The sequence below is a fragment of the Neophocaena asiaeorientalis genome, unplaced genomic scaffold (genome assembly GCF_003031525.2).
Source record: "Neophocaena asiaeorientalis asiaeorientalis breed wild unplaced genomic scaffold, Neophocaena_asiaeorientalis_V1.1 scaffold629, whole genome shotgun sequence".
In the NCBI taxonomy this organism is placed as follows: domain Eukaryota; kingdom Metazoa; phylum Chordata; class Mammalia; order Artiodactyla; family Phocoenidae; genus Neophocaena; species Neophocaena asiaeorientalis.
The window spans coordinates 617,602-640,916 of record NW_020175468.1 but is presented as its reverse complement, the minus strand read 5'-3'; the positions used below and the strand labels follow the sequence as shown (position 1 = coordinate 640,916).

Here is a 23,315-nt window from a genome sequence, read left to right as displayed (position 1 = left end):
CGTGGCTCACGGGCGCCGCCATCTCTCTCGTTTTGCCCAAAAGACAAAATAGAATCCAGCTCGCGCCGCCACGGCCTTGGATAGGACCCAGCCTCTCAAAAATTATTCAGCCTAGTGCTTCTGACCGACAACGAGGAGGGAAAGGGAAGGAGGTGTCCAAAAGTGATTTCAATTCTTCCCTCTCTGAGCCGTAGCCTCAATCATGACCGTTTCCTCCCCGATCGCTGAGATGGGCGTGGCCACGTTACGTCATAGAGCTGGTTGTGGGGCCCGAATTCCAACACGCCGAAAGGCTCTGAGGTCGGGCAGGGCCGGAGGCGTCCCTAGCGACAGCCAGCGAGGGGATCTGGGCGCGACAGCGGAGGAGTGGGAATCATTTTGGAAGTGAATTCAGTTTTTGGCAGCTGGCGGGAACCTTGAGAATCTCAGCAGCAGGTGGGTCGGGGTCTGCACGTGGGTCCGGAGTGAGGGGCCTGTGAGGCCAGTGAAAGGCCTGGGGGTGTCTTTAGGTTCAGTCACTGGGGAGGCTTCGCTTCAGTAATAGGCCCTTTGGCGGTCAGTGTTATTAAATGTATGAAGAGAGAAACGACCGAGGCTCTGACTGAGGGTTTTTGTCGATGTGGGTATTTTGAAACCCAGCCCTCCTAAAATTTGAGTTCCCCCGCTGACTTTATATTTAACCTCTCTATCCCAAACTTTATTCTTTTTTTGTCTCACCCTTGTTCCCCTCAGGATTGAGGAGTATCAAAGAAAGGGGGAGATTGAAACTGAGCAGGACCCTGAAGTACCTCTTGGGTACAAAAGCTCTTCTGTGTCACCCCATTTCTAGCTTGTAGAAAAAGGCTTTGGTCTCTTGGGGTATCCCTGAGTTCCAAAGATCAGACTAATTAGGGAAGTGAGGCAATATAGAAACAGGAAAAAGCAGACAAGAAACAATAGTTCACAGAGTCCTAGTTCCTTCTCAAAGGATGTGCATAACGAGCTGATGCATACCTTTAAGTTGTTCTGCAGAAACTAAGACACCTTCCAGGGTGGAGGGTGGTGACTACTTGCTGAGCATAAGCATGTAGGCCTCAGACTGGGTGGAACCAGAAAGTTGATTAAGGTTCCTGAAACACTCTGTTACCTCACCAACAACCAATCGGAAGAAAGTCATCCCTCACCTGCATCCCTCACCACAGATGTTGCCTTTAAAAACCGTCCCCTGAGGGCTTCCCTGGTGGCGCAGTGGTTGAGAGTCCGCCTGCCGATGCAGGGGACACGAGTTCGTGCCCCGGTCTAGGAAGATCCCACATGCCACGGTGTGGCTGGGCCCGTGAGCCATGGCTGCTGAGCCTGTGCTCCGCAGCGGGAGAGGCCGCAACAGTGAGAGGCCTGCGTACCGCAAAAAAAAAAAAATCCTTTCCTGAAAGCCATCAGGGAGTTGTCTCTCCTTGCTGGGCCCTGTAGTAAACTCTAGACTTTCCTTCACACCAACGCGGTGTCAGTAAATTGGCTTTGCCGCTCAGCGGGTGAGCCGACCCAAGTTTGGTTTGGTAGCAACTTCTGCTCATGAAGCTCAGTGATTAAGACCTGGAGTGGTAGGTGTAGATCAGTGAATTCGATGTCTCATGCAGGTCTGCGATTCACTGTGTGGTTCAGACGTGGAGAAGCCTGGGATGGGGGACGGGTGCTAATGAATGGGGGTTTCTGGTTCAGATTTCGGATTTAACTTGGAGTCATTTTTTGTTGTTGTTGTTTTGTGGGGGAGGCTAGTGTATGTGGAGGGGCATGAGGCTGGCGCTTTGGAGACCCAGGGTCCCTGGAGAGTAGGTAGGTTGAGGTTCAGATGGCGATTCCGGGGCACAGACTTGATGATAGATTCATTCAGCTGATCCAAATCCAGTTCGCTCCTTCAAGTCCATACCTTCATCAAGGCGCTAATTAAAAATTCTCTTGTCAGGCTTCCCTGGTGGCGCGGTGGTTGAGAGTACACCTGCCGATGCAGGGGACGCAGGTTCATGTCCTGGTCCGGGAAGATCCCACATGCCGCGGAGCGGCTGGGCCCGTGAGCCATGGCCGCTGAACCTGTGCGTCTAGAGCCTGTGCTCCGCAACGGGAGAGGCCACAACAGTGCGAGGCCTGCGTACCGCAAAAAAAAAAAACCCAACTCTTTTGTCTTGCCACATAAACACTCTTGTCATTGTCTTCCCAACCAAAAATGTAGTTAGATATGATCTAGTGATGTGTTATAAAAGATACGTTTTATTATTCTTGCCTCCAACTTTACTCCACAGTTTTCTTGGATATTTCCTTTCAGGTTCATGCTACACAAGTGAAAACATCTGTTACCCGAAACGCTGATCTCCAGTGCAAACCATTGTGTATGTTTAATATTTTTTTGTTACCTTTGCATTTGGAATGACCTGTATAACAGATATAATTTGGTTTTATCACTTCATTTCTAATTATAAACACTTCCATAGTATAAAAGGATTACAGATTTTCTTAATGGCTGCAGTAGTGTCACATCAGGTGGGTGAACCAGTGACGAGTTTACTAGAGTCCCATTAAATGTACGTATACATTAATTTGAATAGGCTTGACATATATCTATACTTTTCTGCAACATGTTATGATTCTATGCTTATCCAGGTTCTCTCACCCACCCATAGGATTTGTTGCCATTTACCACTGAATAATTCAGGGTGTTCATTTATATTGCCTTTTTAGTTTGAAGGATTTTCTTGGGTTTTTTTCCTGGATGTGCAGGGTTTTGTGTAAGGTCGGATCTTAACAAACGGCACCACGAAACAGAGGAAAGCTTCAAGTGAGCTTTATTAGGTAGCGCTCCCGGGCGAGGTTCACTGGTCCGAGAGAAAGGGGCCAGAGAAGTCGCACCCTGGCGAGGGTTGGGCAAGATTTTATAGGGGATGAAGGGAAAGGGGTGTGGTGAATCTGGGAGGGCGCAGGGTATTCCTTATTTGGTGGTCTTTTCGGGTATCCTGGGGGACCGTTAGTCCCGCCCCTCGAAAGGCGGGAAGGCTGGGCTGGGTTCAAAGTCCCCAGGTCAGTTCCTGGAACTAGGTGGTCTGGAATGTCTCCAGGGCACTTTCTGGAACTGGGTGGTCCGGAGAATTTCGGTCAGATGCAACCTGTGAATCTGATTGTGTTCCCCTGCTTTGGGCCAGTTGGCCTTACATTTTGTTTCTATTTTGATTAATGTGTTGAATTTCTCGTTACTGTTGATTTCTAGTTATGTTGCATTGTGGTCAAGGAATAAGCCTCTTTGATATTGACTTGTGAAACTTATGAAAATTTCTTTCTATGGCCTACTTTGCTCTGTAAAGCTTTATTTTTTTTATATTTACACATAGGTGTATTTCTGGAAAGGCAGGTGGCCCTTCTAGGGAACACAAGTGATTCCATAAAGTGAATGGGTGCAATGCCAAGAAATCATCAGCAGGGACATGAGGGCTCATGGACAAGGAGTCATGAAATTGGGATGTGGCCAAGATGTTGCATTCATGTTCTCCTCCCCCATGAAGTTTTATAGCTATAGTTTTATAGTCCTAGATAGTCCTATAGTTTTATACCGTTTCTCTTGTGCAGATCTCTAGTCCTGGTGCCTAAAGTGATTCTAGGCTGGAGACTCAGAGGTCAAAGAACAGTTGCAGTAGGGGCAGGGCGGTGTCGGTGTGTTTGGGGGTTTAGAAAAGCTACCGGGAAATTATCTTAGAAAAATTTGTGGCCAGAAGGAATGGAAACAAAAACTCACGGTAATCCCACTGAATCAATGACCTTATAATGTGAGCCTTTCTGACTCCTTGTCTCTCTGATTTGCTGCTTTGGAGTGAGTATTGGAACTTGCTCCTTTTCCATTTCTCTGTTTGTGGAAGAAGGTTGCTGTCTGTGTGTATGCATTGAGTGTTCTAAGAGCTGTTTCAGAAGTCCAGTTTGTGCATTGTGGTTATGTGCTACCTTCTGGTGTGATATGAAACTGTCTGAAAAGTAGTAAACTTTGCAGGCAGTTCTACAGAGAACTAAACTTTTAGAGGTTGTCTGGTTAAGAAGGTACAATGGTTAAGGTGATGAGCTTTGGAGAGAAAAGGCCTGGGCTTGAATTCTAGCCCTGCCTCTTAGAAAGTATGTGACTCTGGACAAGATACTTATCTCTGGGTTTTAAGCCTTGACTTCCTTCATTCTAGTGATTTGATACTTCTAGATTGGTGGTGAGGATTAAATAAGAAAGTGCTTAGGATTTGCTTAACACATTACTCTTCATAATGTTTGCTCTGCCTTGAGGTCTAGATGTTGTGGGGTTTTATTTTTATTTTTAAATTTTTTTATTTTATTTTTTTTGTGGTACGTGGGCCTCTCACTGTTGTGGCCTCTCCCGTTGCAGAGCACAGGCTCCGGACGCACAGGCTCAGGGGCCATGGCTCACGGGCCTAGCCACTCCGCGGCATGTGGGATCTTCCCGGACTGGGACACGAACCCGTGTCCCCTGCATCGGCAGGCGGGCTCTCAATCACTGCGCCACCAGGGAAGCCCTATGTTGTGGTTTTTTAAACAAAAGAAAACTCTTAAGTATTGGGATTTGATGTTAGTGGATGCCTATATTATATATATTTATTTATTTATTTTTGGCTGTGATGGGTCTTTGTTGCTGCGTGAGGGCTTTCTCTAGTTGCGGTGAGTGAGGGCTACTCTACGTTGCGGTGCGCGAGCTTCTCATTGCGGTGGCTCTTCTTGTTGCGAAGCACAGGCTCTACTAAAGAAAACTCTTAAGTATTGGGATTTGATGTTAGTGGATGCCTATATTATATATATTTATTTATTTATTTTTGGCTGTGATGGGTCTTTGTTGCTGCGTGAGGGCTTTCTCTAGTTGCGGTGAGTGAGGGCTACTCTTCGTTGCGGTGCGCGAGCTTCTCATTGCGGTGGCTCTTGTTGTTGCGAAGCACAGGCTCTAGTCATGTGGGCTCAGTAGTTGTAGCTCATGGGCTGTAGAGCACAGGCTCAGTAGTTGTGGCGCATGGGCTTCGTTGCTCCACGGCATGTGGGATCTTTCCAGACCAGGGCTTGAACCCATGTCCCCTGTGTTGGCAGGCGGATTCTTAACCACTGCGCCACCAGGGAAGCCCCATATTAGTTTTCTGTTAGTTCTGTGATAAAGTAACATAAATTAGTGGCTTAAACAACACAAGCCTATTACCTTACAGTTCTATAGGTTAGAAGTTCAACATGGATCTTACGGGGCTAAAATCAAGGTCTCAGCAGGAGTGTGTTATTTTCTAGAGGCTCTAGGGGGAGAATCTGTTTGTGTTTTCCAGCTTCTAGAGCTGCCCACACTCCTTGGCTCCTGTTTCCCTTTCCCCCCATCTCCAAAGCCAACAATGGTGTGTAGAGTTCTTGTCACATCACATCTCTCTCTGGTCTCTTCTGCTTTCTTCCATGTATAAGGATCCTTGTGATTACGTTGGGCCTACCTGAATAATCCAGGAAATCTATTTTTAGCTCATCTGATTAGCAACTGTAATTTCATTAGCAGCCTCAATTCCCCTTTGCCTTGTGATGTAACATATTCACAGCTTCCAGGGATTAGAACGTAGATATCTTTGTGAGGGCCGTGATTCCGCCTAATGCAGCACCTTTACTGCAGGATGCCACCGCAATAAATAAATAAATTTATTAAAAAAAAACTAATATAGGCGTCCTCTAACATCAAATCCCAACCGACAGGGTGTATGGCTGAGAGGAATGCACAAATTAAAGCGAATTTTCTTTTGAGTCCTTAGAATCAAGTGAAGTAAGGAGAAGGAAGTTCCAGACCCAGGAAAGCATCACTTCTGGGGATGCCATTAATTTGAGATGTGAGAACTATGACCAGAATTTGAGTGACAATCTAGAAAAGTAAAAAAAGAAGAATCCCAGTTCCAGTCATTTTCTAAGAACAGAAGAAAATGACCAAGGTCCAGGTGAGTTTTACATATTTATTTATTCCCTCCTTTTCTGTTGTATTTGTAGAGGCTTATAAAAATTGACTTGATTAATTGGAAAATGACACATTGATAAGAGCCTGAATCTGAAGACAAATAAATATCAACCATAATGTTGATGTCACGGTAAACTAGGAATGGTGGGAATGCAGGTCAGAGATTCTGCTCAGAATTTTGAAGTCAGAATATTAATAAAAAACTCTAAGACCTGAGGGGTTATTTATGTTGAGCTACCAGATTATCTCCAATAATTTTGGTAGCCAGTGCCAGCAAGGGAAACACAAAACATTACATGATTCATGTTTTTGTACAGAGAAAGTAGATCATTTCCTCAGAAAAGTAAGTATTTCCTGGTACTGAAGTTTTAATAAATTTCTTGATGACTTTTCCTGCAGGGCACAGTGGCCTCAACGGCAGCCTTCTGGTATATGCAAGAAGAGGTTCCCATTTCTCTGTTTCATGTGTGTGTGTGTTTTTACACTTTCTTATGGGGGCATAACATACATATAGTAAAGTGAATTTTTACACAGTTGTACACCTGTGGTTGTTTCTTATAGGGTTCCTTCAATACCCTTCTGGTATTCTGGCTTTCTTCAGATATAAAAATCTAGATTTATCTAGACAAATGGATGGTTTAAGTGGTCTTTCAAGCCATTTTTGCTGAATTGGATTCCAGGTACAGACCTACCAGCAGAGTTTAAAATCACATTCTCTGCTAAAGACTTGGGATGTAGGGATCCATGATGTTGTCTTTGTCACTGCATCGCAGCCTTAGAAATGTAGTATTCTTCCCGAATTATTCATTGTCAGTTTTTATCTACCTCCTTGTATTAGTTTCCTGTGGGTGCCATAATACATTACCACAAAGTAGGAGGCTAGAACGACAGAAGTGTATGTCCTCACAGTTCTGGAGCCCAGAAGTCTGAAATCAGGTTGTCAGTGAGGCTGTGCTCCCTCCAGACCTCCTGTCCCTTGCCTCGTCCAGCTTTTGGTGGCTGTCTGCATTCTGTGGTTTGTGGCCTTATCGTTCCAATCTCTGTCTCTGTCTTCACGTTACCTCCCCCTCTTCTGTTTGTCTGTCTCCTTCTGTCTGTCTCTTATAAAAACACTTGTCATTGGGTTTAGGGCCCACCCAGACTATCTGGGACTGTCTTCTCATTTTAAGATCCTTAATTACTATATCTGCAACGACCCTTTATCCAGACAAGGTAAAATTTACAGGTTGGGGATTAGGAAGTAGACATATCTTTTAGGAGGCCACCATCCAACCTGCTACCTTCACTTTCATCATCTTTTGTTGTTATCAAATGAGTCATATACAAATCATTTGTTTGTGAAATATACAGAAACAATATGGAAATAAATAGAGCAAAAAAAGAAAGTGGCCCTGTCAAACCCTTCTCTACTCATCACTTAGGAGAGAAATAATTCTGTTTTTATTAACGCTTATATGCACGTAGATATACATACATTATGTACACTTAGGTGCATATACACATATTTTTTGTGAAAATATTTTTGCATTACTGAGATCATAATAAACACATTACTTGCTTTATTCCTATAGCAACCTGTCCTGGAGAACGTTCCATTCAAGTATTTATGTATCTATTTCATTGCATTTAGGTTTGCATGATATTTTCTAGCATGTATATGCCTTAATTTATGTACTCTGTTTATATAAAGGTACTTTTTTTTTTTTTGGCCCGCCGTGCAGCATGTGGGATCTTCATTCCCTGCAGTGGAAGCATGGAGTCTTAACCACTGGATTGCCAGGGAAGTCCCTAAAAGTACATTTTAGCCATAAAATTTCTTCACAATACACACTCTGAATATGTGTGAAATTTTTTTTAGGTTAGATTCCTAAAAGGGAAATCTATGAGTCAAATGGTAACTGGACTTAAATTTTTCATGGTTGCTACAAAATTGCCCTTTTTTAAAGTCTTCAGCACTTCCTCTCAGAGTTTAGGAAAGTTTCTATTTTTCCCACATTCTTGCTATTATTTAATATTGTATCCGTTTTTAAATCTTACAAATCTGAAATATAAAAGCTATATAAGTTTTTGAAGGTTGTAGAGCCTAGTGTTTAGTTTTTTTTAATTAATTAATTTTATTTTGTTATTTTATTTTATTTATTTATTGTTTCTGGCTGTGTTGGGTCTTCATTGCTGCACGTGGGCTTTTCTCTGGTTGCGGCGAGCGGGGGCTACTCTTTGTTGTGGTTTGTGTGCTTCTCATTGCGGTGGCTTCTCATTGCGGAGCACGGGCTCTAGGCGCATGGACTTCACTAGTTGTGGCACGTGGGCTCAGTAGTTGTGACTTGTGGGCTCTAGAGCACAGGCTCAGTAGTTGTGGTGCATGGGCTTAACTGCTTCATGGCAATGTGGGATCTTCCCGGACCAGGGCTTGAACCCGTGTCCCCTGCACTGGCAGGCGGATTCTTAATGACTGCACCACCACGTGAAGCCCCTAGTGTTTAGTTTAAGAGCACAAATTCTGTGGTCAGATTCACTCATTCATATCTTGCCTTGGTCTATAATTACCTGCTTGATCTTATTCTGTTTATTTAACCTCTCTGCAATCCTTTCTTCATCTGAAAAATGGGAATTGTAATAGAATTTACATAAAAGGATTATTCTGAAGATTAAATAGGTTAATATATATCAGAGTTTTTCAACCTCAGCACTATTGACTTTTTTGGCGGAACAACAAATTCTTTGTTGAGGGGATACCACAGGATTATAGAATATTTAGCAGTTTCCCTGGTCAGTACCCATTGGATGTCAGTAGCACCCTCCCACCCCCAAGTTGTGATAACCTAAAATGTCATATGTCTGCTGTTGTAAAATAATTGTTGGCCAGTTGAGAACCACTGATCTATGTATATATGTATATAGATATGTAGGACATATCTTAGAACATTGCCTGCTGTTTAATAAGTGCTATCAGGGCTTCCCTGGTGGCGCAGTGGTTGAGAGTCCGCCTGCCCATACAGGGGACACGGGTTCGTGCCCCGGTCCGGGAAGATCCCACATGCCACAGAGTGGCTGGGCCCGTGAGCCATGGCCACTAAGCCTGTGTGTCCGGAGCCTGTGCTCCACAACGGGAGAGGCCACAACAGTGAGAGGCTGGCGGACCGCAAAAAAAAAAAAAAAAAAAGTGCTATCAGAATTAGTTTTACTATTATTTTTACTTGCATTATTATCAGTGACTTTGAACATATTTTAATGTATTTATTAACTGTTTGTATTCTGTGAATTGCCTAATCAAATCCTTTGTGCTGATTTTGTTTTCTCTGATCTCTAAAAAAAAAAAATAGGTTTCAGGGATATTAACCTTCATCTGTTTTTTGCAAGACATTTTCTAGTCGGTATTGTCAGTATGCTAGTTCGTGTGAGTAGTAAACTACTCATTTCTACCTATTGATCTATCACAGTCTATCTTCAAGTAATATTATACCACTTCATTCATGGTATAAGAACCTTAAAAGAGTGTGCTTCCATTTCTTCTCTACCAGCCTTTGTGCTATTGTTGTCCTATATTATACTTTTTTGTATTTTAGAAATCCCCACAATACATTATTATCATTGCTTTAAACAATCAGTTATCTTCTAAAGGTATATAAAAAAAATAAGATTTTATATTACTCATAGGTCTTTCATTTCTGCAGCCCTTCGTTCATTTGGGTAGATCTAGATTTCTATCTGAAGGACATCCTTTAACATTTTTGCTAGTACACGTATGCCGCTGCTGACTTGCTTTAGCTTTTGCATACCTGAAGGTGGTTCCATTTTGCCTTCTTTTTTTGCGGTACGCGGGCCTCTCACTGCTGTGGCCTCTCCTGTTGCGAAGCACAGGCTCCGGACGCACAGGCTCAGTGGCCATGGCTCACGGGCCCAGCTGCTCCGCGGCATGCGGGATCCTCCCAGACCAGGGCATGAACCCGTGTCCACTGCATTGGCAGGCAGACTCTCAACCACTGTGCCACGAGGGGAGCCCCTCTCTGGCTGTTTTAAAATGTTTCTCTTTAGGTCTTTTTTCTGTTTCATGATGAATAGTTTCTATTCCTGTATCTTCAAGTTCACTAATCTTTTCTTCTGCAGTGTCTAGTCTGCTATTGATCACATCCAACGAGTATATTGTTCATCTCAGACATTTCTAGAGTTGGAATTGGGTCTATTTGATATCTTCCATATTACTCCATATCACATTCATGCTTTCCTCCACCTTTTTAAACATATGTATGTATAATATGTATTTTACTATCCTTATCTACTAATTTTATTATGTATGTCATTTCTGGTTTTGTTTCTGTTGATGATCTTTTCTCTTGTATGAGTCATATTTTCTGTCTTTGCATATCTGGTAATTTTGATTGAGTACCAAGCATTATAAATTTTTCATTGTTGAGTGATAGACTTTTATTCCTTTAAATATTTTTCAGTTTTATTCTGGGATACAGTATAATTTACTATACCTATGTTTTTCAATGAGAGGGAGGCTTTGGGTACTATTAACATTTTGAGCTTGACAATTCTTCCTGTGTAGGACTGTCATATGCTTTACAGGATATATAGCCCCCTTGGTCCCTGACCATTAAATACAGTAGGCACCTGGTCAGTGTGACAATCTGAAACATTCTCACAAATTTTCATATGCCTCTTTGGTTTTTTAAAAATTAATTAATTAATTTTGGCTGCATTGGGTCTTTGTTGCTGCATGAGGGCTTTCTCTAGTTGCAGCAAGAGGGAACTACTCTTTGTTGTGGAGCATGGGCTCTAGGTGTGCGGGGTTCAATAGTTGTGGCACGTGGGCTTAGTTGCTCTGCAGCATGTGAGACCTTCCCCAACCAGGGCTCATACCTGTGTCCCCTGCATTGGCAGGCAGATTCTTAACCAGAGAAGTCCCGTATCTGTCTTTGATATGACATCTAAAGTTGGAACAAGACAAGGATGTCCAGTGACACCACACTCTTTGGAAATATTAGTCAAGAAAAGAGATAAAAGAGATATAAATTTGGAGAAGAGGATTTAAAATTTTCCATACAGATAATTTGGCTGCATACTTGGAAAAATCTGAGAATCACTACAAGCTTATTAGAAACAATAGGAGAAATCCATATATAATATTAAGATATACTAATAAGTATAACATTCTTTTTTTCATAGAAATAAGTTTTACTTTTAATTTTCTGAAGTAAAAAAACTGTTAACAAGACTTAGTTGATAACCTAGTTACCTCACAGCTTTTTTTTTTTCCTTTAAAATACTCAAATGCTCTTGCATTGCATTCTTTAGAAAACAGACCAGAAGATACTTGCATTTAACAAGTTCTGTGAAGAACATTCAACCACATCCATGTTTTTCATGATACTGGAAATACTGTTATATGATATGTCAATTTAACCTATCTCTTAGAAGAAAAACTAAGACAATTGAAATAACTAGTTTTCTAATCTTTAGTTCTGTTTCCACAAATAAAACCTATCACATTTCACAATGAGAAAGCAAAAAATAATATACAAACCAAAAGAGCTAACCTGAAATCATTTATCCCCTTTATCAAGATAATAGGTTAAGTACAGGAGATCAACAAAACAAGAATAGTTACTGTTTTTTTTTAACCATTTAACTAACTCTGGCTCAAAGTTAATAAATAACAGCAATGTACAACCCATAAATGTATATAAATTCCTATCATATTTTCCCTGTTTTGTAAGGAAAGAAAATAGTTTTAATGTGTAAGAGGAAGAATAGTAAAACATATTACTAAAAGGCAATTTTGCCATTGTCACTGCTCAAGAAGTACCACAGTAACCTTCTAGCAAACAGCTGCTGCCCATTCCCCAAAACGTGAGATTAGGTGATTCTAAGTAAGCATGAGGAAAAAAATTACAACATTTTTTGTCCCCATTCATACTGCTCTCCCAGCCCCAGAAATTCAGATTAAATGGATTTTGGACAGCATTTCTACCTAGTCTAACAACTTAATGTAAACAAAAAGCAACATTCATTTTTAAGTAAAAATCATAACACTGTTTTTGAAACTGAAAATGGGATTCTCATCATATAAGAGAATAAGCTAAACAGCAAATTCTTGTGTAGAGACAGTTATTTACCATAATCAATTCAAGTGTAACTTGAAGTTCTCAAATTATTTATTTTCAACTCAAGTAAAGACAATTAGGCCACTGCAGTCAGTTCCTCGTCTGTGTCCGTTGATTCAACTTTCAGGTCCAATTCTCCTAAATCTCTGTCTACAGCTGTCACAGTTTTCTTCTTACACTTCATAGGCACTGCATCATTAGCACAGATTTTTCTCATTGTAATGTTTGGCAATTTCTTCAGATCAAAATCCCATTCCCTGCATTTAAAATGTCTGGGATCTCAGGCTTCCCTAGTGGCACAGTGGTTAAGAGTCCGCCTGCCGATGCAGGGGACACGGGTTCGTGCCCCGGTCCGGGAGGATCCCACATGCCGCGGAGCGGCTGGGCCCGTGAGCCATGACCGCTGAGCCTGCGCGTCTGGAGCCTGTGCTCCGCAACGGGAGAGGCCACAATAGTGAGAGGCCCTCGTACCGCAAATAAATAAATAATAAAATAAAATAAAATAAAATGTCTGGAATCTCAAGGCCGCAGCCCCCGTACTGCTGCCGCTTTCGCTCCGTGGTCTGCTTGATGACCGCCTCGGGAGAAGTGCTGCCTGCCCTGCCTGACCTTGGTGCTGCTGTGGGACTCAGTCTGCTCCAGCTCACTGCTGGACTGATTTAAATAGCTTTCAGTTAATTCACAAGCGTCTCTCTTTGAATATTCTACGTTTTGGGGATCAAGATAATTTTGAAACCGCTGCAGTTTTTCACAGATAAGGTTGAGATGCAACGCCTTTTCATTCTTCAGTTTTTCCTTTTTTTCTAGTTTGTGGGCCTCTCTCGTAATTTGAGCTGCTTTTCTACTCTATGGATGGATGACTTTTTTTTTCTTGTCCTACACTTTTTCCCTTTGGTGCTTTAGGCGTGGCGACATCCTTGCGGCCCGGGACCTCCAGACCTCCAACTCCACGCTGTGTGACCTCAGCGTCTGCGGCAGCAGCAGCTCACGGGGCAACTCCCAGTATCACATTCTTGATTGAAAGTTATTTCACTTGGCACTTTGAAAATACTATTTCATTCCTTTTCAGGCTTCCATCACTGCTGTTGAGAACTTAGAGGCTATAAATCATATTTGTTCTTTTGTTAGGTATATGTCATTTCCCTTTGGATATTTTTGAATTTTCCCTTTGAGTTTTGGTGTTCTGCAGTTTTACTTCCATGTGTCTAGGAGTGGATCTCTTTTTCCTGATCCTGCTTGAAATTGTGGTGTTCTCTCATCCTGAGGTTGTGTGCCTTTTACCAGCTCTAAAATGTTCTCTGCCCTTACATCTTTGGTTATTACCTTCCCTCATATTTTCTGTTCTTCCCTCAGACTCAGAATCAGTGTAAATTCAACATTCTCACGCTACCCTTCATATCTCTCAACCTCGCTTTTGTATTTTCCATCATTGTCTTTTGCACTTCAGATCTGTTGTCCAGTTCACCATTCTCTCTATGTCGTATCAAATTGGTAGTCAATCTATAAATTGAAATTCCTAATTTCAATTACTGTATTTCTCGTTTTGAGAATTCATCTTTGTTTCTTCAAGTTAGCTCACTCATCTTTAAGACTGTGTTATGCCTTTGCATATATTAAACATTGTTTATATTCTGTGTCTTACAATGGCACCGTCAGGTTTTTCAGGTTTAATTCTAGTGCTTATTGTTTCTGTTTAACCTGTGCACAGTGAAGGCTTCTTGAGAGCAAGAATACATGTGTTTGTTTTGATATCACCTGCATGTAGTTCAGTGCATGCACATATGCCCACAGATGGCAAATCTATCAAGGTTAACAAGAGGTTTTAATGACCGCATTTCAGAAAACCTTCTGAATTATTGAGGGGGTGGGTGGCTGAATCACAGCAGCAGGATATCTGTATAAGACCTTCCATTCTTCCACACTATATAATGTAAATCACCTATATAGATACAACCTACACAGTAGAAATGATTAGAGTAGACTTCTATACTTCTCTTCCAAACCATCAAATGATCACCCCAGATTAAAGAAGGATTCATTACTACAGGAATCATTATTATTTGAAGATGTAGCTGTGGAGTTCACCCGGGAGGAGTGGAGGCTACTAGACCCTGCTCAGAAGGACCTGTACCAGAATGTGATGCTAGAAAACTATAGCAACCTGCTGTCCGTGGGTAAGAACTGCTTCCCTGTGCCACTCAGGGTACCCAATCAGCAGTCCTTCCTTTCTCAGTTGTGCAGTGATTTGGGGGCAGGTATCTGAAGTGTGAATAATGTAAGAGAGATTGTCAAACTTTTTCTGCAAAGGGCCAGATAGTAAATACTGCAGGCTGTTCGGGCTACTTACTGTCTCTGTAATTATATTCTGGTTTCTCTTAAATAACACTTCTATTTTATTTTATTTGTTTTTTCAGCACACACATATTTTTATTTATTATCAATTACATAAGTATTCTACTAAATTTATTATATGCACTATAAAATATACTTAAAAATAGAAACGTCAAAAGGATGAAACATCAGTGAGATAAATATTTTTAAATGGTTTTAATTTTTCAAATTTAATGGTACAAAACACTTTTGCTATCATGTGTTAGAAGTTTGCCCTCACTTTTCGAATACTCTGTTTTGTAAGAGCACCTTATTCTGAATTAATAATGCTTTTAAAATGTAAAAAAAATGCCTTAGTTACAGCCACGGACCATAGTTTGCTGGCCCCTACATAAGACTTGAATTTTATAAGTGACAGATTCTCAGTCTCCTCTCAGGCCTCAGATAGAGAGAGGAGTATGTTTTCCCTACTCCAAGGGGAAAACTCTTTTCCAAGGTACAGTCACACAATCTATAAAAGGTATCATTTAACAATGTTTAGATCTCATGCCCAAAGATATTTTCCTAAATATTCTGTTATTTTTCATGAATAGGGTATCAAAGTCCCAAACCAATTCAAATCTTCAGGTTGAAGCAAAGAGACAAACCATGGTTAGAAAAGGAAAATATCCACGGTCAGAACTTTCCAGGTGAGTGAATGAGAAACATCCAGGTAGAAAAGAAGTAAATTCCTAGATTTGTGGAGGCCTCACACCTTTGAAATAGTGCTGAGGTGACTCATCTCCTGGTTTCTAACCTTTTGACAGCATCTAAACAGAGCCTCTGAGTGTTACTCTCCTATGTTAATACTCATTGCTTAAGCATTTAGAGGAAAATACTCCTGTGTTCTCACCCCTGGATTTGATACTGATTTATTTCATCTAGGATCTTGATTTGTTTTGCTTAGATATTTTTCTTAGGATTCTCAAATGTTTCCCTTCTTCATTGACTGCCATAGTATCACTGCTTGTTCCTTCCTCTTCCCTTGCTTTGAAAGTTCAGTCTTCCACGCCTCTGTGCAAAGAGAGAACTTCAGATTCACCATCGTCTTCTGACTACCGAACCTTGGGTAATAGTGATTTCCTTCCTAATATTCAGCCCCACCCAGGGTGCTGTGTTCCCATGGTAACCCGGTCTTTTAATGTGTATCTGTCTGTTTCCTTATTCTGACTGGGCAAATATGAGCTAAAGCAAATGTAGCAAAACATTAACTATAGAATCAAAAGAGGCGGATATATGGCTGTTCACTGTGTAATTCTTTCAATTTGTTTGTCTGTTTGAAATTTTTTATAGTAAAATGGTAAGGGAAGAGCTATAAGTATTCTAATTTTCAGAGTGAATTATGCCTCCCACATACACTGAAATATAGGAATTCACTCAAATAAAAAAACAAAAACAGAAAATTCACAATCTTAGACCCCACCTGAAATCAAACCATAAACCTCATGCATACTTTGCTGATTTCTCTGTATATTTGCTGGATGAGGTATTTATCTTGATTCATCTTAGTTACTCTCAGTTTAATTTCCCGAGTCTAAACAATTCTAGTTATAACCCTACTACCAACTATGGGATATTTAAATCCCTCTGTGATCAAGGGACTGCAAGATACAATGTGATGCTTACATAGAATTTTCTTTCCATGCCCTAAATTCAAAGTCAGCTTCATTTAAACCAGTCTCTACAATGCCCGCTACACGTATGATCGTTTCATTGATTCATTCCCTCAACAAGTATTTTTAATGCCTAATACGTGCTGCTCTGTAGTGTGCTTTATATTATGTGGCTACAGCAGAGAATAAAAGGGACTAAGTTATTACTCTCACAGAACTTGCATTCTAAGTGGGGGAGGTACACAAGAAATATACAGATTTTTCTGGTGGTAATTAGAACCATGGAGAACAATGTAAGGGGTAGTGAATGTCAAGCAATAGGAGGGCATGATGTTTTATACACAAGGGACAGGGAACGCCTCTCTGCTCTGCTAGGGTGGCTGAGTGGAGTGAGGGATGATCCATGGGTAGGCCTGGGAAAAGTGTACCAGCAGTGGTGGTCCTGAGGCAGAGGTGTACCTGGCGTGTTTGAGGACTGTCCAGGAAGCCTGTGTGGGGAGAGCAGAGCGATCAAGAGCGGAAATGATACTCATGAGGTGAGAAAGGGGCCCACACGATGCAGGGCGCTGCAGGCCATTTTAAGGACTTAGGATTTTTTTCCAGAATGACAGTTATTGAATGGTTTGGGGCAGAAGAGTGACATGATCCGGCTTATGTTGTTGGGTTTTTGTTTGTTTGTTTTGGCCATGCCGCACAGCTTGCGGGTTCAGTCCCCCGACCAGGGACTGAACCCAGCCCTGGCAGTGGAAGTGCCGAGTCCTAACCACTGGACTGCCTGGTAGTTCCCTGTCTGGGAATTTCTATACAGGCACAGCTCATTTTATTGTGCTTTGCTTTATTGTACTTTGCAGATAGTGTGTTTTTTGCAACTGAAGGTTTGTGGGGAATTCCTTGGTGGTCCAGAGGTTAGGACTTTGCACTTCCACCACAGGGGGCACGGGTTCGATCCCTGGTCGGGGAAGTAAGGTCCCGCAACCAAACCAAACCAAACAAATTGAAGGTTTGTGGCAGCCCCGTGTCAAGCAAGTCTATCAGCACCATTTTTCCCAACAGCGTTTGCTCACTTTGTGTCTGCGTCACATTTTCGTAATTCTCTCTATATTTCAAACTTTTATTGTTATTATATTTGTTATGGTGATTTGTAATCAGTGAGCTTGGATGTTACTTCTGTGACTTGCTGAAGGCTCAGATGATGGTTAGCATTTTTTAGTGAGAAAGTTTTTTTAAATTAAGTGTACGCTATGTACACTGTTTTAGACACAATGCTATTGCACACTTAATAGACTACAGTATTGTGTAAACATAACTTTTTTTTTTTTTTTTTTTGCGGTACGTGGGCCTCTCACTGTTGTGGCCTCTCCCGTTGCAGAGCAGAGGCTCCAGACGTGCAGCCTCAGTGCCCATGGCTCACGGGCCTAGCCGCTCCGCGGCACGTGGGATCTTCCCAGACCGGGACACGAACCCGTGTCCCCTGCATTGGTAGGCGGACTCTCAACCACTGCGCCACCAGGGAAGCCCTAAATATAACTTTTATATGCACTGGGAAACAAAAAAATTCACGTAACTAGCTTTATTGCACTATTTGCTTTATCGTGGTGGTCTGGAACTGAACCTGGAATATCTCCAAGGTATGCCTGTACAGATAATCCCAAATTTGTCCTCTAGCCTAAGTCTTCTCCAAATTCCTCTCTCCAGTTGAGTTCTTCATGTCTGCACCAAGATATCCATCTCAAAATGTTTATGTCAAAATACACACCTGATTTTCCCACATTCAAAACCTGTCTCCCTGATGTTCCTCAACAACTTAGCTGGTACGTCTAGTCATTTAAGCCAAACACCTAGGGAAAACCCTTGATTCCTCCCTTTTACTTACATTGAATTCAACACTGAATGTTGTTTTTTCCTTCTCCTAGATGTACCTTGAGTTCATCCGCTTCTCCACACGTACACTATTGTTGCTCCACACCAAGCCACCATTATCTCTTCCCTGGATTACTTCATTAACTTCCTCTCTCCTACACTCCTTCCTCTCCCACCACTATCCATGTAGCAGTTGGCAACCTCTTGGAAATATAAATCAGAACCCCCCACCTTCTCAAAACTTCCAGTGGCTTGCCACTAGTCTTAGCGTCAAATTCAGATTCTTCCTACCAGATCTACGTGATATGCCTTCTGTCTCCCTTTTGAACTTCAACACTTCCTTCTCCCTATATAGCTATTCCACTCAGGGCCTACTGGCTACCTTTCTATTTCTTGACCTGGCCAAAACCTTTCCTGTCTCAGGGCTTTTGCATTGCTGTTGTACTTGAATGAAAACTTGCAATTCTTTACATGAGGTTGCTTATTCTTTATTCCTGGTTTCTTGCCTCAACTTTTATTTTCTCACAGGTGTTTACCTATTTAAAGTTGACCAACTCCCACTGTTCTTTTTCATATGCCAGGAACCAGTTTTCAGTCTGAAGTTGTCTTATTTCTTTGCTTCCATTTTGTTCTCTTCTGCCTAGTGGGATGCATTTGTATTCAAGTGCTAGGACAGTGAATGATACATAGTAGACATTCAATAAGCATTGGGAGAATGAATGGCTATATCCTCCATCATGCTAGATCAGATGTCTCTCCAACATACTTTATCTTATGTTAATGAGACACATTTCTACTTCATCCTCTGCCCATTTTGTGAGGATCTATTTGGAGAGCAGCAAAAACTTTACTAATTGAGAATTGTCTACCATTGATTCTGAATCAGCTGGGTTTTTTTAAAGATATTATGGCTTTATTTCATTGTGTTTCCTCTCATATTCAAGAAGTAAATTTACACTTGATGGTTTCCTTCATATGACAGAATTGTCACAAAGAGCCAGCCAAACCGTGGCATTTTAGAAGCAGTTTTATTACCTGATTTAGAAGCAGTTTTACTACCATAACCTGATTATGAAAGAATTAATTTTCTTTCTAGAAGCTGGAGAAATTGGTGATCATATGCAGTGGTCTTTGGAAATCCAAAACAAGCGTAAAAATATGGAAAGAGGCCATGAACACAGTTCATCGGGAAACGTGTTTCATCTGCGCGGAAATCTTGTTACTTTAAGGCAAAGCCATGATAAGTTTGATGTACTGAACTCTAATTTAGATTTAGTTAACCAGAATAAAAGCTGTGTAGCGAAGAATCCTGACAAGTTTAATAAATATGAGAAATCGTTTCTTCGTACTAAGCATGAAAAACGTTACACTGGAGTTAAACGCAATAAATATGGAAACACCATCTGCACCAATTCGAAACTCAGTATACAACAAACTGAAAAACGAAAGAAACATGAGTGTATTGAATGTGGTAAAACCTTCATCAAAAAGTCTCAACTCACTGTACATCAGAGAACTCATACAGGAGAGAAACCATATAAATGCCTTAAATGTGGTAAAGCCTTCTGTAGGAAAGCAGAGCTCAATATACATATGCAAGTGGAAAGAGGAATAAAACCCCATGCATGTAGTGAGTGTGGGAAAACCTTCTCCAGGAAATCTCAGCTCCTTGTACATCAGAAAACTCATACGGGAGAGAAACCCTATACATGCAGTGAATGTGGAAGAGGCTTCATCCAGAAGGGTAATTTTCTTATACATCAGCGAATTCATACTGGAGAGAAGCCCTATGGATGCAAGGAATGTGGTAAAGCCTTCAGTCATAAGCCATGTCTCGTTGCACATCAGGTATTTCACACTGGAAATCCTCCCTATGTATGCAGTGAATGTGGAAGAGCTTACTTTCAAAAGTCGAGTCTCATTAGACATCAAAGAGGTCATACAGAAGAGAAACGCTATAAATGCAACGTATGTGGGAAAGGCTACTCCACAAAGTCAATACTCAGTAGACATCAGAGAGTTCATACAGGAGAGAAACCCCATGGATGCAGCAATTGTGGGAAAGCCTTCTGCCACAAGTCCTCCCTCACTAAACATAAGAAAACTCATATGAAAGAGAAATATGTGGATTCAGTCAAGACGGAGAATGATTTTCTTGGGAACCACAGCTCATTATGCACCACAGAACCCGTACAGGAGAAAAACTCTGTTGAAACAATGACACTGCAAGGGCCTTCTGTGGCCATGCAGACATCATTAAATATCAGTGGGTTCCTAGCCCAAGGGAATGTAGTCCTTGTGGGACAGCCTGTTGCCAGATGTGTACCCTCAGGTAATAACAGAGAATTTGTACAGGAGAGAAACCTCCTGAATGCAGTAAATGTGGTAGTGCCTTCAGTTACCAATTATGTCTTATTTTATGTCACAGGAAACGTGTAGGGAAGATTTGGTACATTCAGTGTGGAAAAGCTTGTAGATCAAAGTTTTAGCTTTTTATATAGTTGGAAACTTTCACTGAGAGAACGCTAATGAATGTAGTGATAATGGGAAGATGCACCTCGTTAAGTATCAACGGCTCTAAGTAGGTTGAATTGTAACGAGCTTGACTTCAAGATCATCAGTAAATTCACATCAGAAAGAAATTTTAGGAAGGCAGTTGTATCAAGTCCCTAAGACCACCCTCACATTTGATTATTCTCTAAAAGCAGTCACTAAACTCATAAAAGCTGCTATACTTACTGTTACAGTTTATGACAGTGAAGAGTTACAAATTAAAATTAGCAAATGTAAAAGGTGCATGAGGCAGACTTTAGGAGAAACCAGGTGCATCCAGTTGTACTCCCAGTGGAGTTGTATGGACAGTGTTTAATTCTTCCAGCAATGACCTGACAACACATATGGCATAGTGCCAACCAGAGAAACTCACCTGAGCCTTAGTGCCAGGGGGTGGGAGGGGCAGTAAAGGGGTTAGTTATGGAGGCATGGAGAAACCACATGACTGACCTTAACTTCTCAAACTCCAGCCTCCTAAGGATCAAACTGATACAGAATGGCCCAGAGCCCCAGGCAAACAAAAGCAGGTGTTCACCAAAAATCATATTGCTAATGTAAACTATGTGGCATGGCCGAAACCCCAGGTGTACAAAGACGCTCTTGGCAGGCAGGATATTCCAAGGGCTTAGAGGTTCCTTCTCAGGTGCCAGTCAAGGGTCATTCCTTTCATTGGAACATGCAGGGTCTGAACACCCCAAACTTGCCAAGTCAGCCCCTAATTTGCACAGCAGTGAATAGGACAAGGTTTTCAGTAACATGGTTCCTCATCATGTGTCAGAAATAAGGAATGGTTATGGATACACCAAATGTGTTGAACCTTTAGCAGAATGGCAGAGATCTCACAAAGGAGATAAGCTGGTGATTGCAATGGAAATTTGGAAACTTGTTGACGTAAGTCTACCCTCGTTTTGCATCAGATTAACACCCTTAATGTGTATTTTTTTTTTTTTTTTTGGCTGTACGTGGGCCTCTCACTGTTGTGGCCTCTCCCATTGCGGAGCACAGGCTCTGGACGCGCAGGCTCAGCGGCCACGGCTCACGGGCCCAGCCGCTCCACGGCATATGGGATCTGCCCCGACCGGGGAACGAACCCGTGTCCCCTGCATCGGCAAGTGGACTCTCAACCACTGCGCCACCAGGGAAGCCCCCTTAATGTGTATTTTGATAGAGAATGTCTTGAACTCTTTCTCATTGCTAGGGAATGACTCCATAACTCATTTGAAGATGGTTTATAGTCCATGTCACATTGTACCTATTATATCTAAATCTTCTATCATCTTTGCCGTATTCTCTTAGAAGCAAGTTCCTAGGCCAGCCCACACTCAAGGGGAGAGTTGAGAATCTTTGAGGGCCTTCTTAGAGCCAGCCTACCAGAATAATGATTTTCAGGGAAAAAGACATTCTTTGCCGAGATTTGCCATGGTTTCCTGCTTAAACAGTGCTTGAACAGAAGCTGGCGCTCACCACCCCACCCCCTCAACCTGGCCGTGCAGAGCCAGCCTTCTGCCTCCTCCTCACAGCACCCTTGGACCACTCTCAAGGCGAGTGGGAGTAGTGTGACTGCTGTGACTACCACGTCCCCCTCACAGGTGCCGCAGCACTACCACCAGGACTTGGAGGCCACAAATAACTTCCAGATCCACCGGGAGCCTCTGACGTTTACCTGCCCGTATCCCACTACTTTGATGGCCACGATGTGGCTTTGGAGAACTTTGCCAGTTGTTCTCTTCACCAGTCTCGTGAGGGGAGGGGACATGCTGAGAAGCTGATGAAGATGCAGAACCTGCTAGGTGGCCGAATCTTTGGTGTATCCTGAAACCAGAACAGGATGACTCGGAGAGTGGACTCAAGGCAAGGCATGTGTGTTCCACTCAGAAAAGGGCACGAATCAGTCACTACTGGAACTGCACAAATTGCCGACTGTGAAAAATGACCCCTGCTCGTGTGACAACCTGAATGAGCCGGTGAAATACGTCAGAGAATTGGGTGACCACATAACCCACTTGTGCGTGATGAGGGCCCCTGAATCTGGCACGGCAGAGTGTCTCTGACAGGCTCACCCTGATGATGAGAGCTAAGCATCAGGCTGGCTTCCCAGTGGCCCTGGGGGTGACTTCCCTGGTTACCATTCAATGCATCCATTTTGGGTTTTCCTTTACCTTTTCTGTAAGTTGTACTAAAGCATCCACTTAAGTTTTTTTAATTTGTACTATTCCTTCAAACTTGGTACCCAGATTTAAAAAAAAAATGACAGACTCGTAAAGACCCCAGGTTATACTAGCATTCCAGTGCCATTGAGAATACCCAGTCTCATGGTAAGAGGGCCCTTGGTTGGTAAGAAAATCTCACAAATGTCACCCTGTTTTTTATGTAGAAGTGATTTAGCTAGAAGTCACTGCTCCTCAGTCATTCACTTGAAGCTTTGTGCTGGCATGAACAGGACAAATGACTGACTGGTGCAAGGAATTAGGAGCTTCAGCCATGGAACTCTTCCTCCAGTCTCTGAGGAGAGAACATGGCTGGCTGATGCTAGAATGCCTGAGGGCGTGGAATGAAGATGATTCTAAGACTGTGGACGAAATCTTAAAACAGCAACCAACTGTTTCCTCTGCAGCAAGAAGAGAAAGCAAACAGGAAAAAGCAAGTCCCATCTCCATTTTCCTTCTGCCTACCCGTTCTCTCTAGTGGCCCATGTTGGCAGAACTTAACGTGAAGCTGGCAAAAGAGAATCTGGTTTGCACTATCACAAAGCAGACAGTGGAAGAGTAGGTTGAGAGGTGAGAGACAATAGCTAAATAATCAGGCCAGCAACCTACTTCAATTGCGATTAGC

At 42.1% G+C, this 23,315-nt stretch overlaps 1 protein-coding gene and 2 pseudogenes across 8 annotated transcripts; 2 read left to right on the top strand and 1 right to left on the bottom strand.

Annotated features, from left to right (window-relative positions):
• The first annotated feature begins 245 nt into the window (after positions 1–245).
• On the top strand, positions 246–21,876 carry LOC112415428 (zinc finger protein 350-like). Of its 8 annotated transcripts, none has more exons than XM_024768425.1 (7): positions 247–435; positions 2,300–2,363; positions 5,781–5,960; positions 6,377–6,442; positions 14,135–14,261; positions 15,012–15,107; positions 19,027–21,876. In XM_024768425.1, the coding sequence occupies exons 3-7, from the start codon at positions 5,946–5,948 to the stop codon at positions 20,367–20,369; spliced, it is 1,647 nt and encodes a 548-aa protein (XP_024624193.1). In that variant the 5' UTR covers positions 247–435; positions 2,300–2,363; positions 5,781–5,945; the 3' UTR covers positions 20,370–21,876. The 8 variants fall into 8 exon arrangements, with proteins under 8 accessions (XP_024624196.1, XP_024624193.1, XP_024624192.1 ...); XM_024768424.1 differs by having other exon boundaries at positions 5,774–5,960; XM_024768428.1 differs by lacking the exon at positions 2,300–2,363 and having other exon boundaries at positions 246–435; positions 19,030–21,876.
• On the bottom strand, positions 10,805–13,420 carry LOC112415286 (translation machinery-associated protein 16-like; annotated as a pseudogene).
• On the top strand, positions 21,240–22,951 carry LOC112415294 (ferritin heavy chain pseudogene; annotated as a pseudogene).
• Positions 22,952–23,315: the final 364 nt, after the last annotated feature.

Excerpts from the sequence above, each read along its gene's own strand:
- LOC112415428 (XM_024768423.1), top strand. Across the intron at positions 6,443-14,134 it reads TTCCCATTTCTCTGTTTCAT|GAATCATTATTATTTGAAGA; the intron begins GTGTGTGTGTGT and ends TCATTACTACAG. Across the intron at positions 14,262-15,011 it reads TAGCAACCTGCTGTCCGTGG|GGTATCAAAGTCCCAAACCA; the intron begins GTAAGAACTGCT and ends TTTCATGAATAG.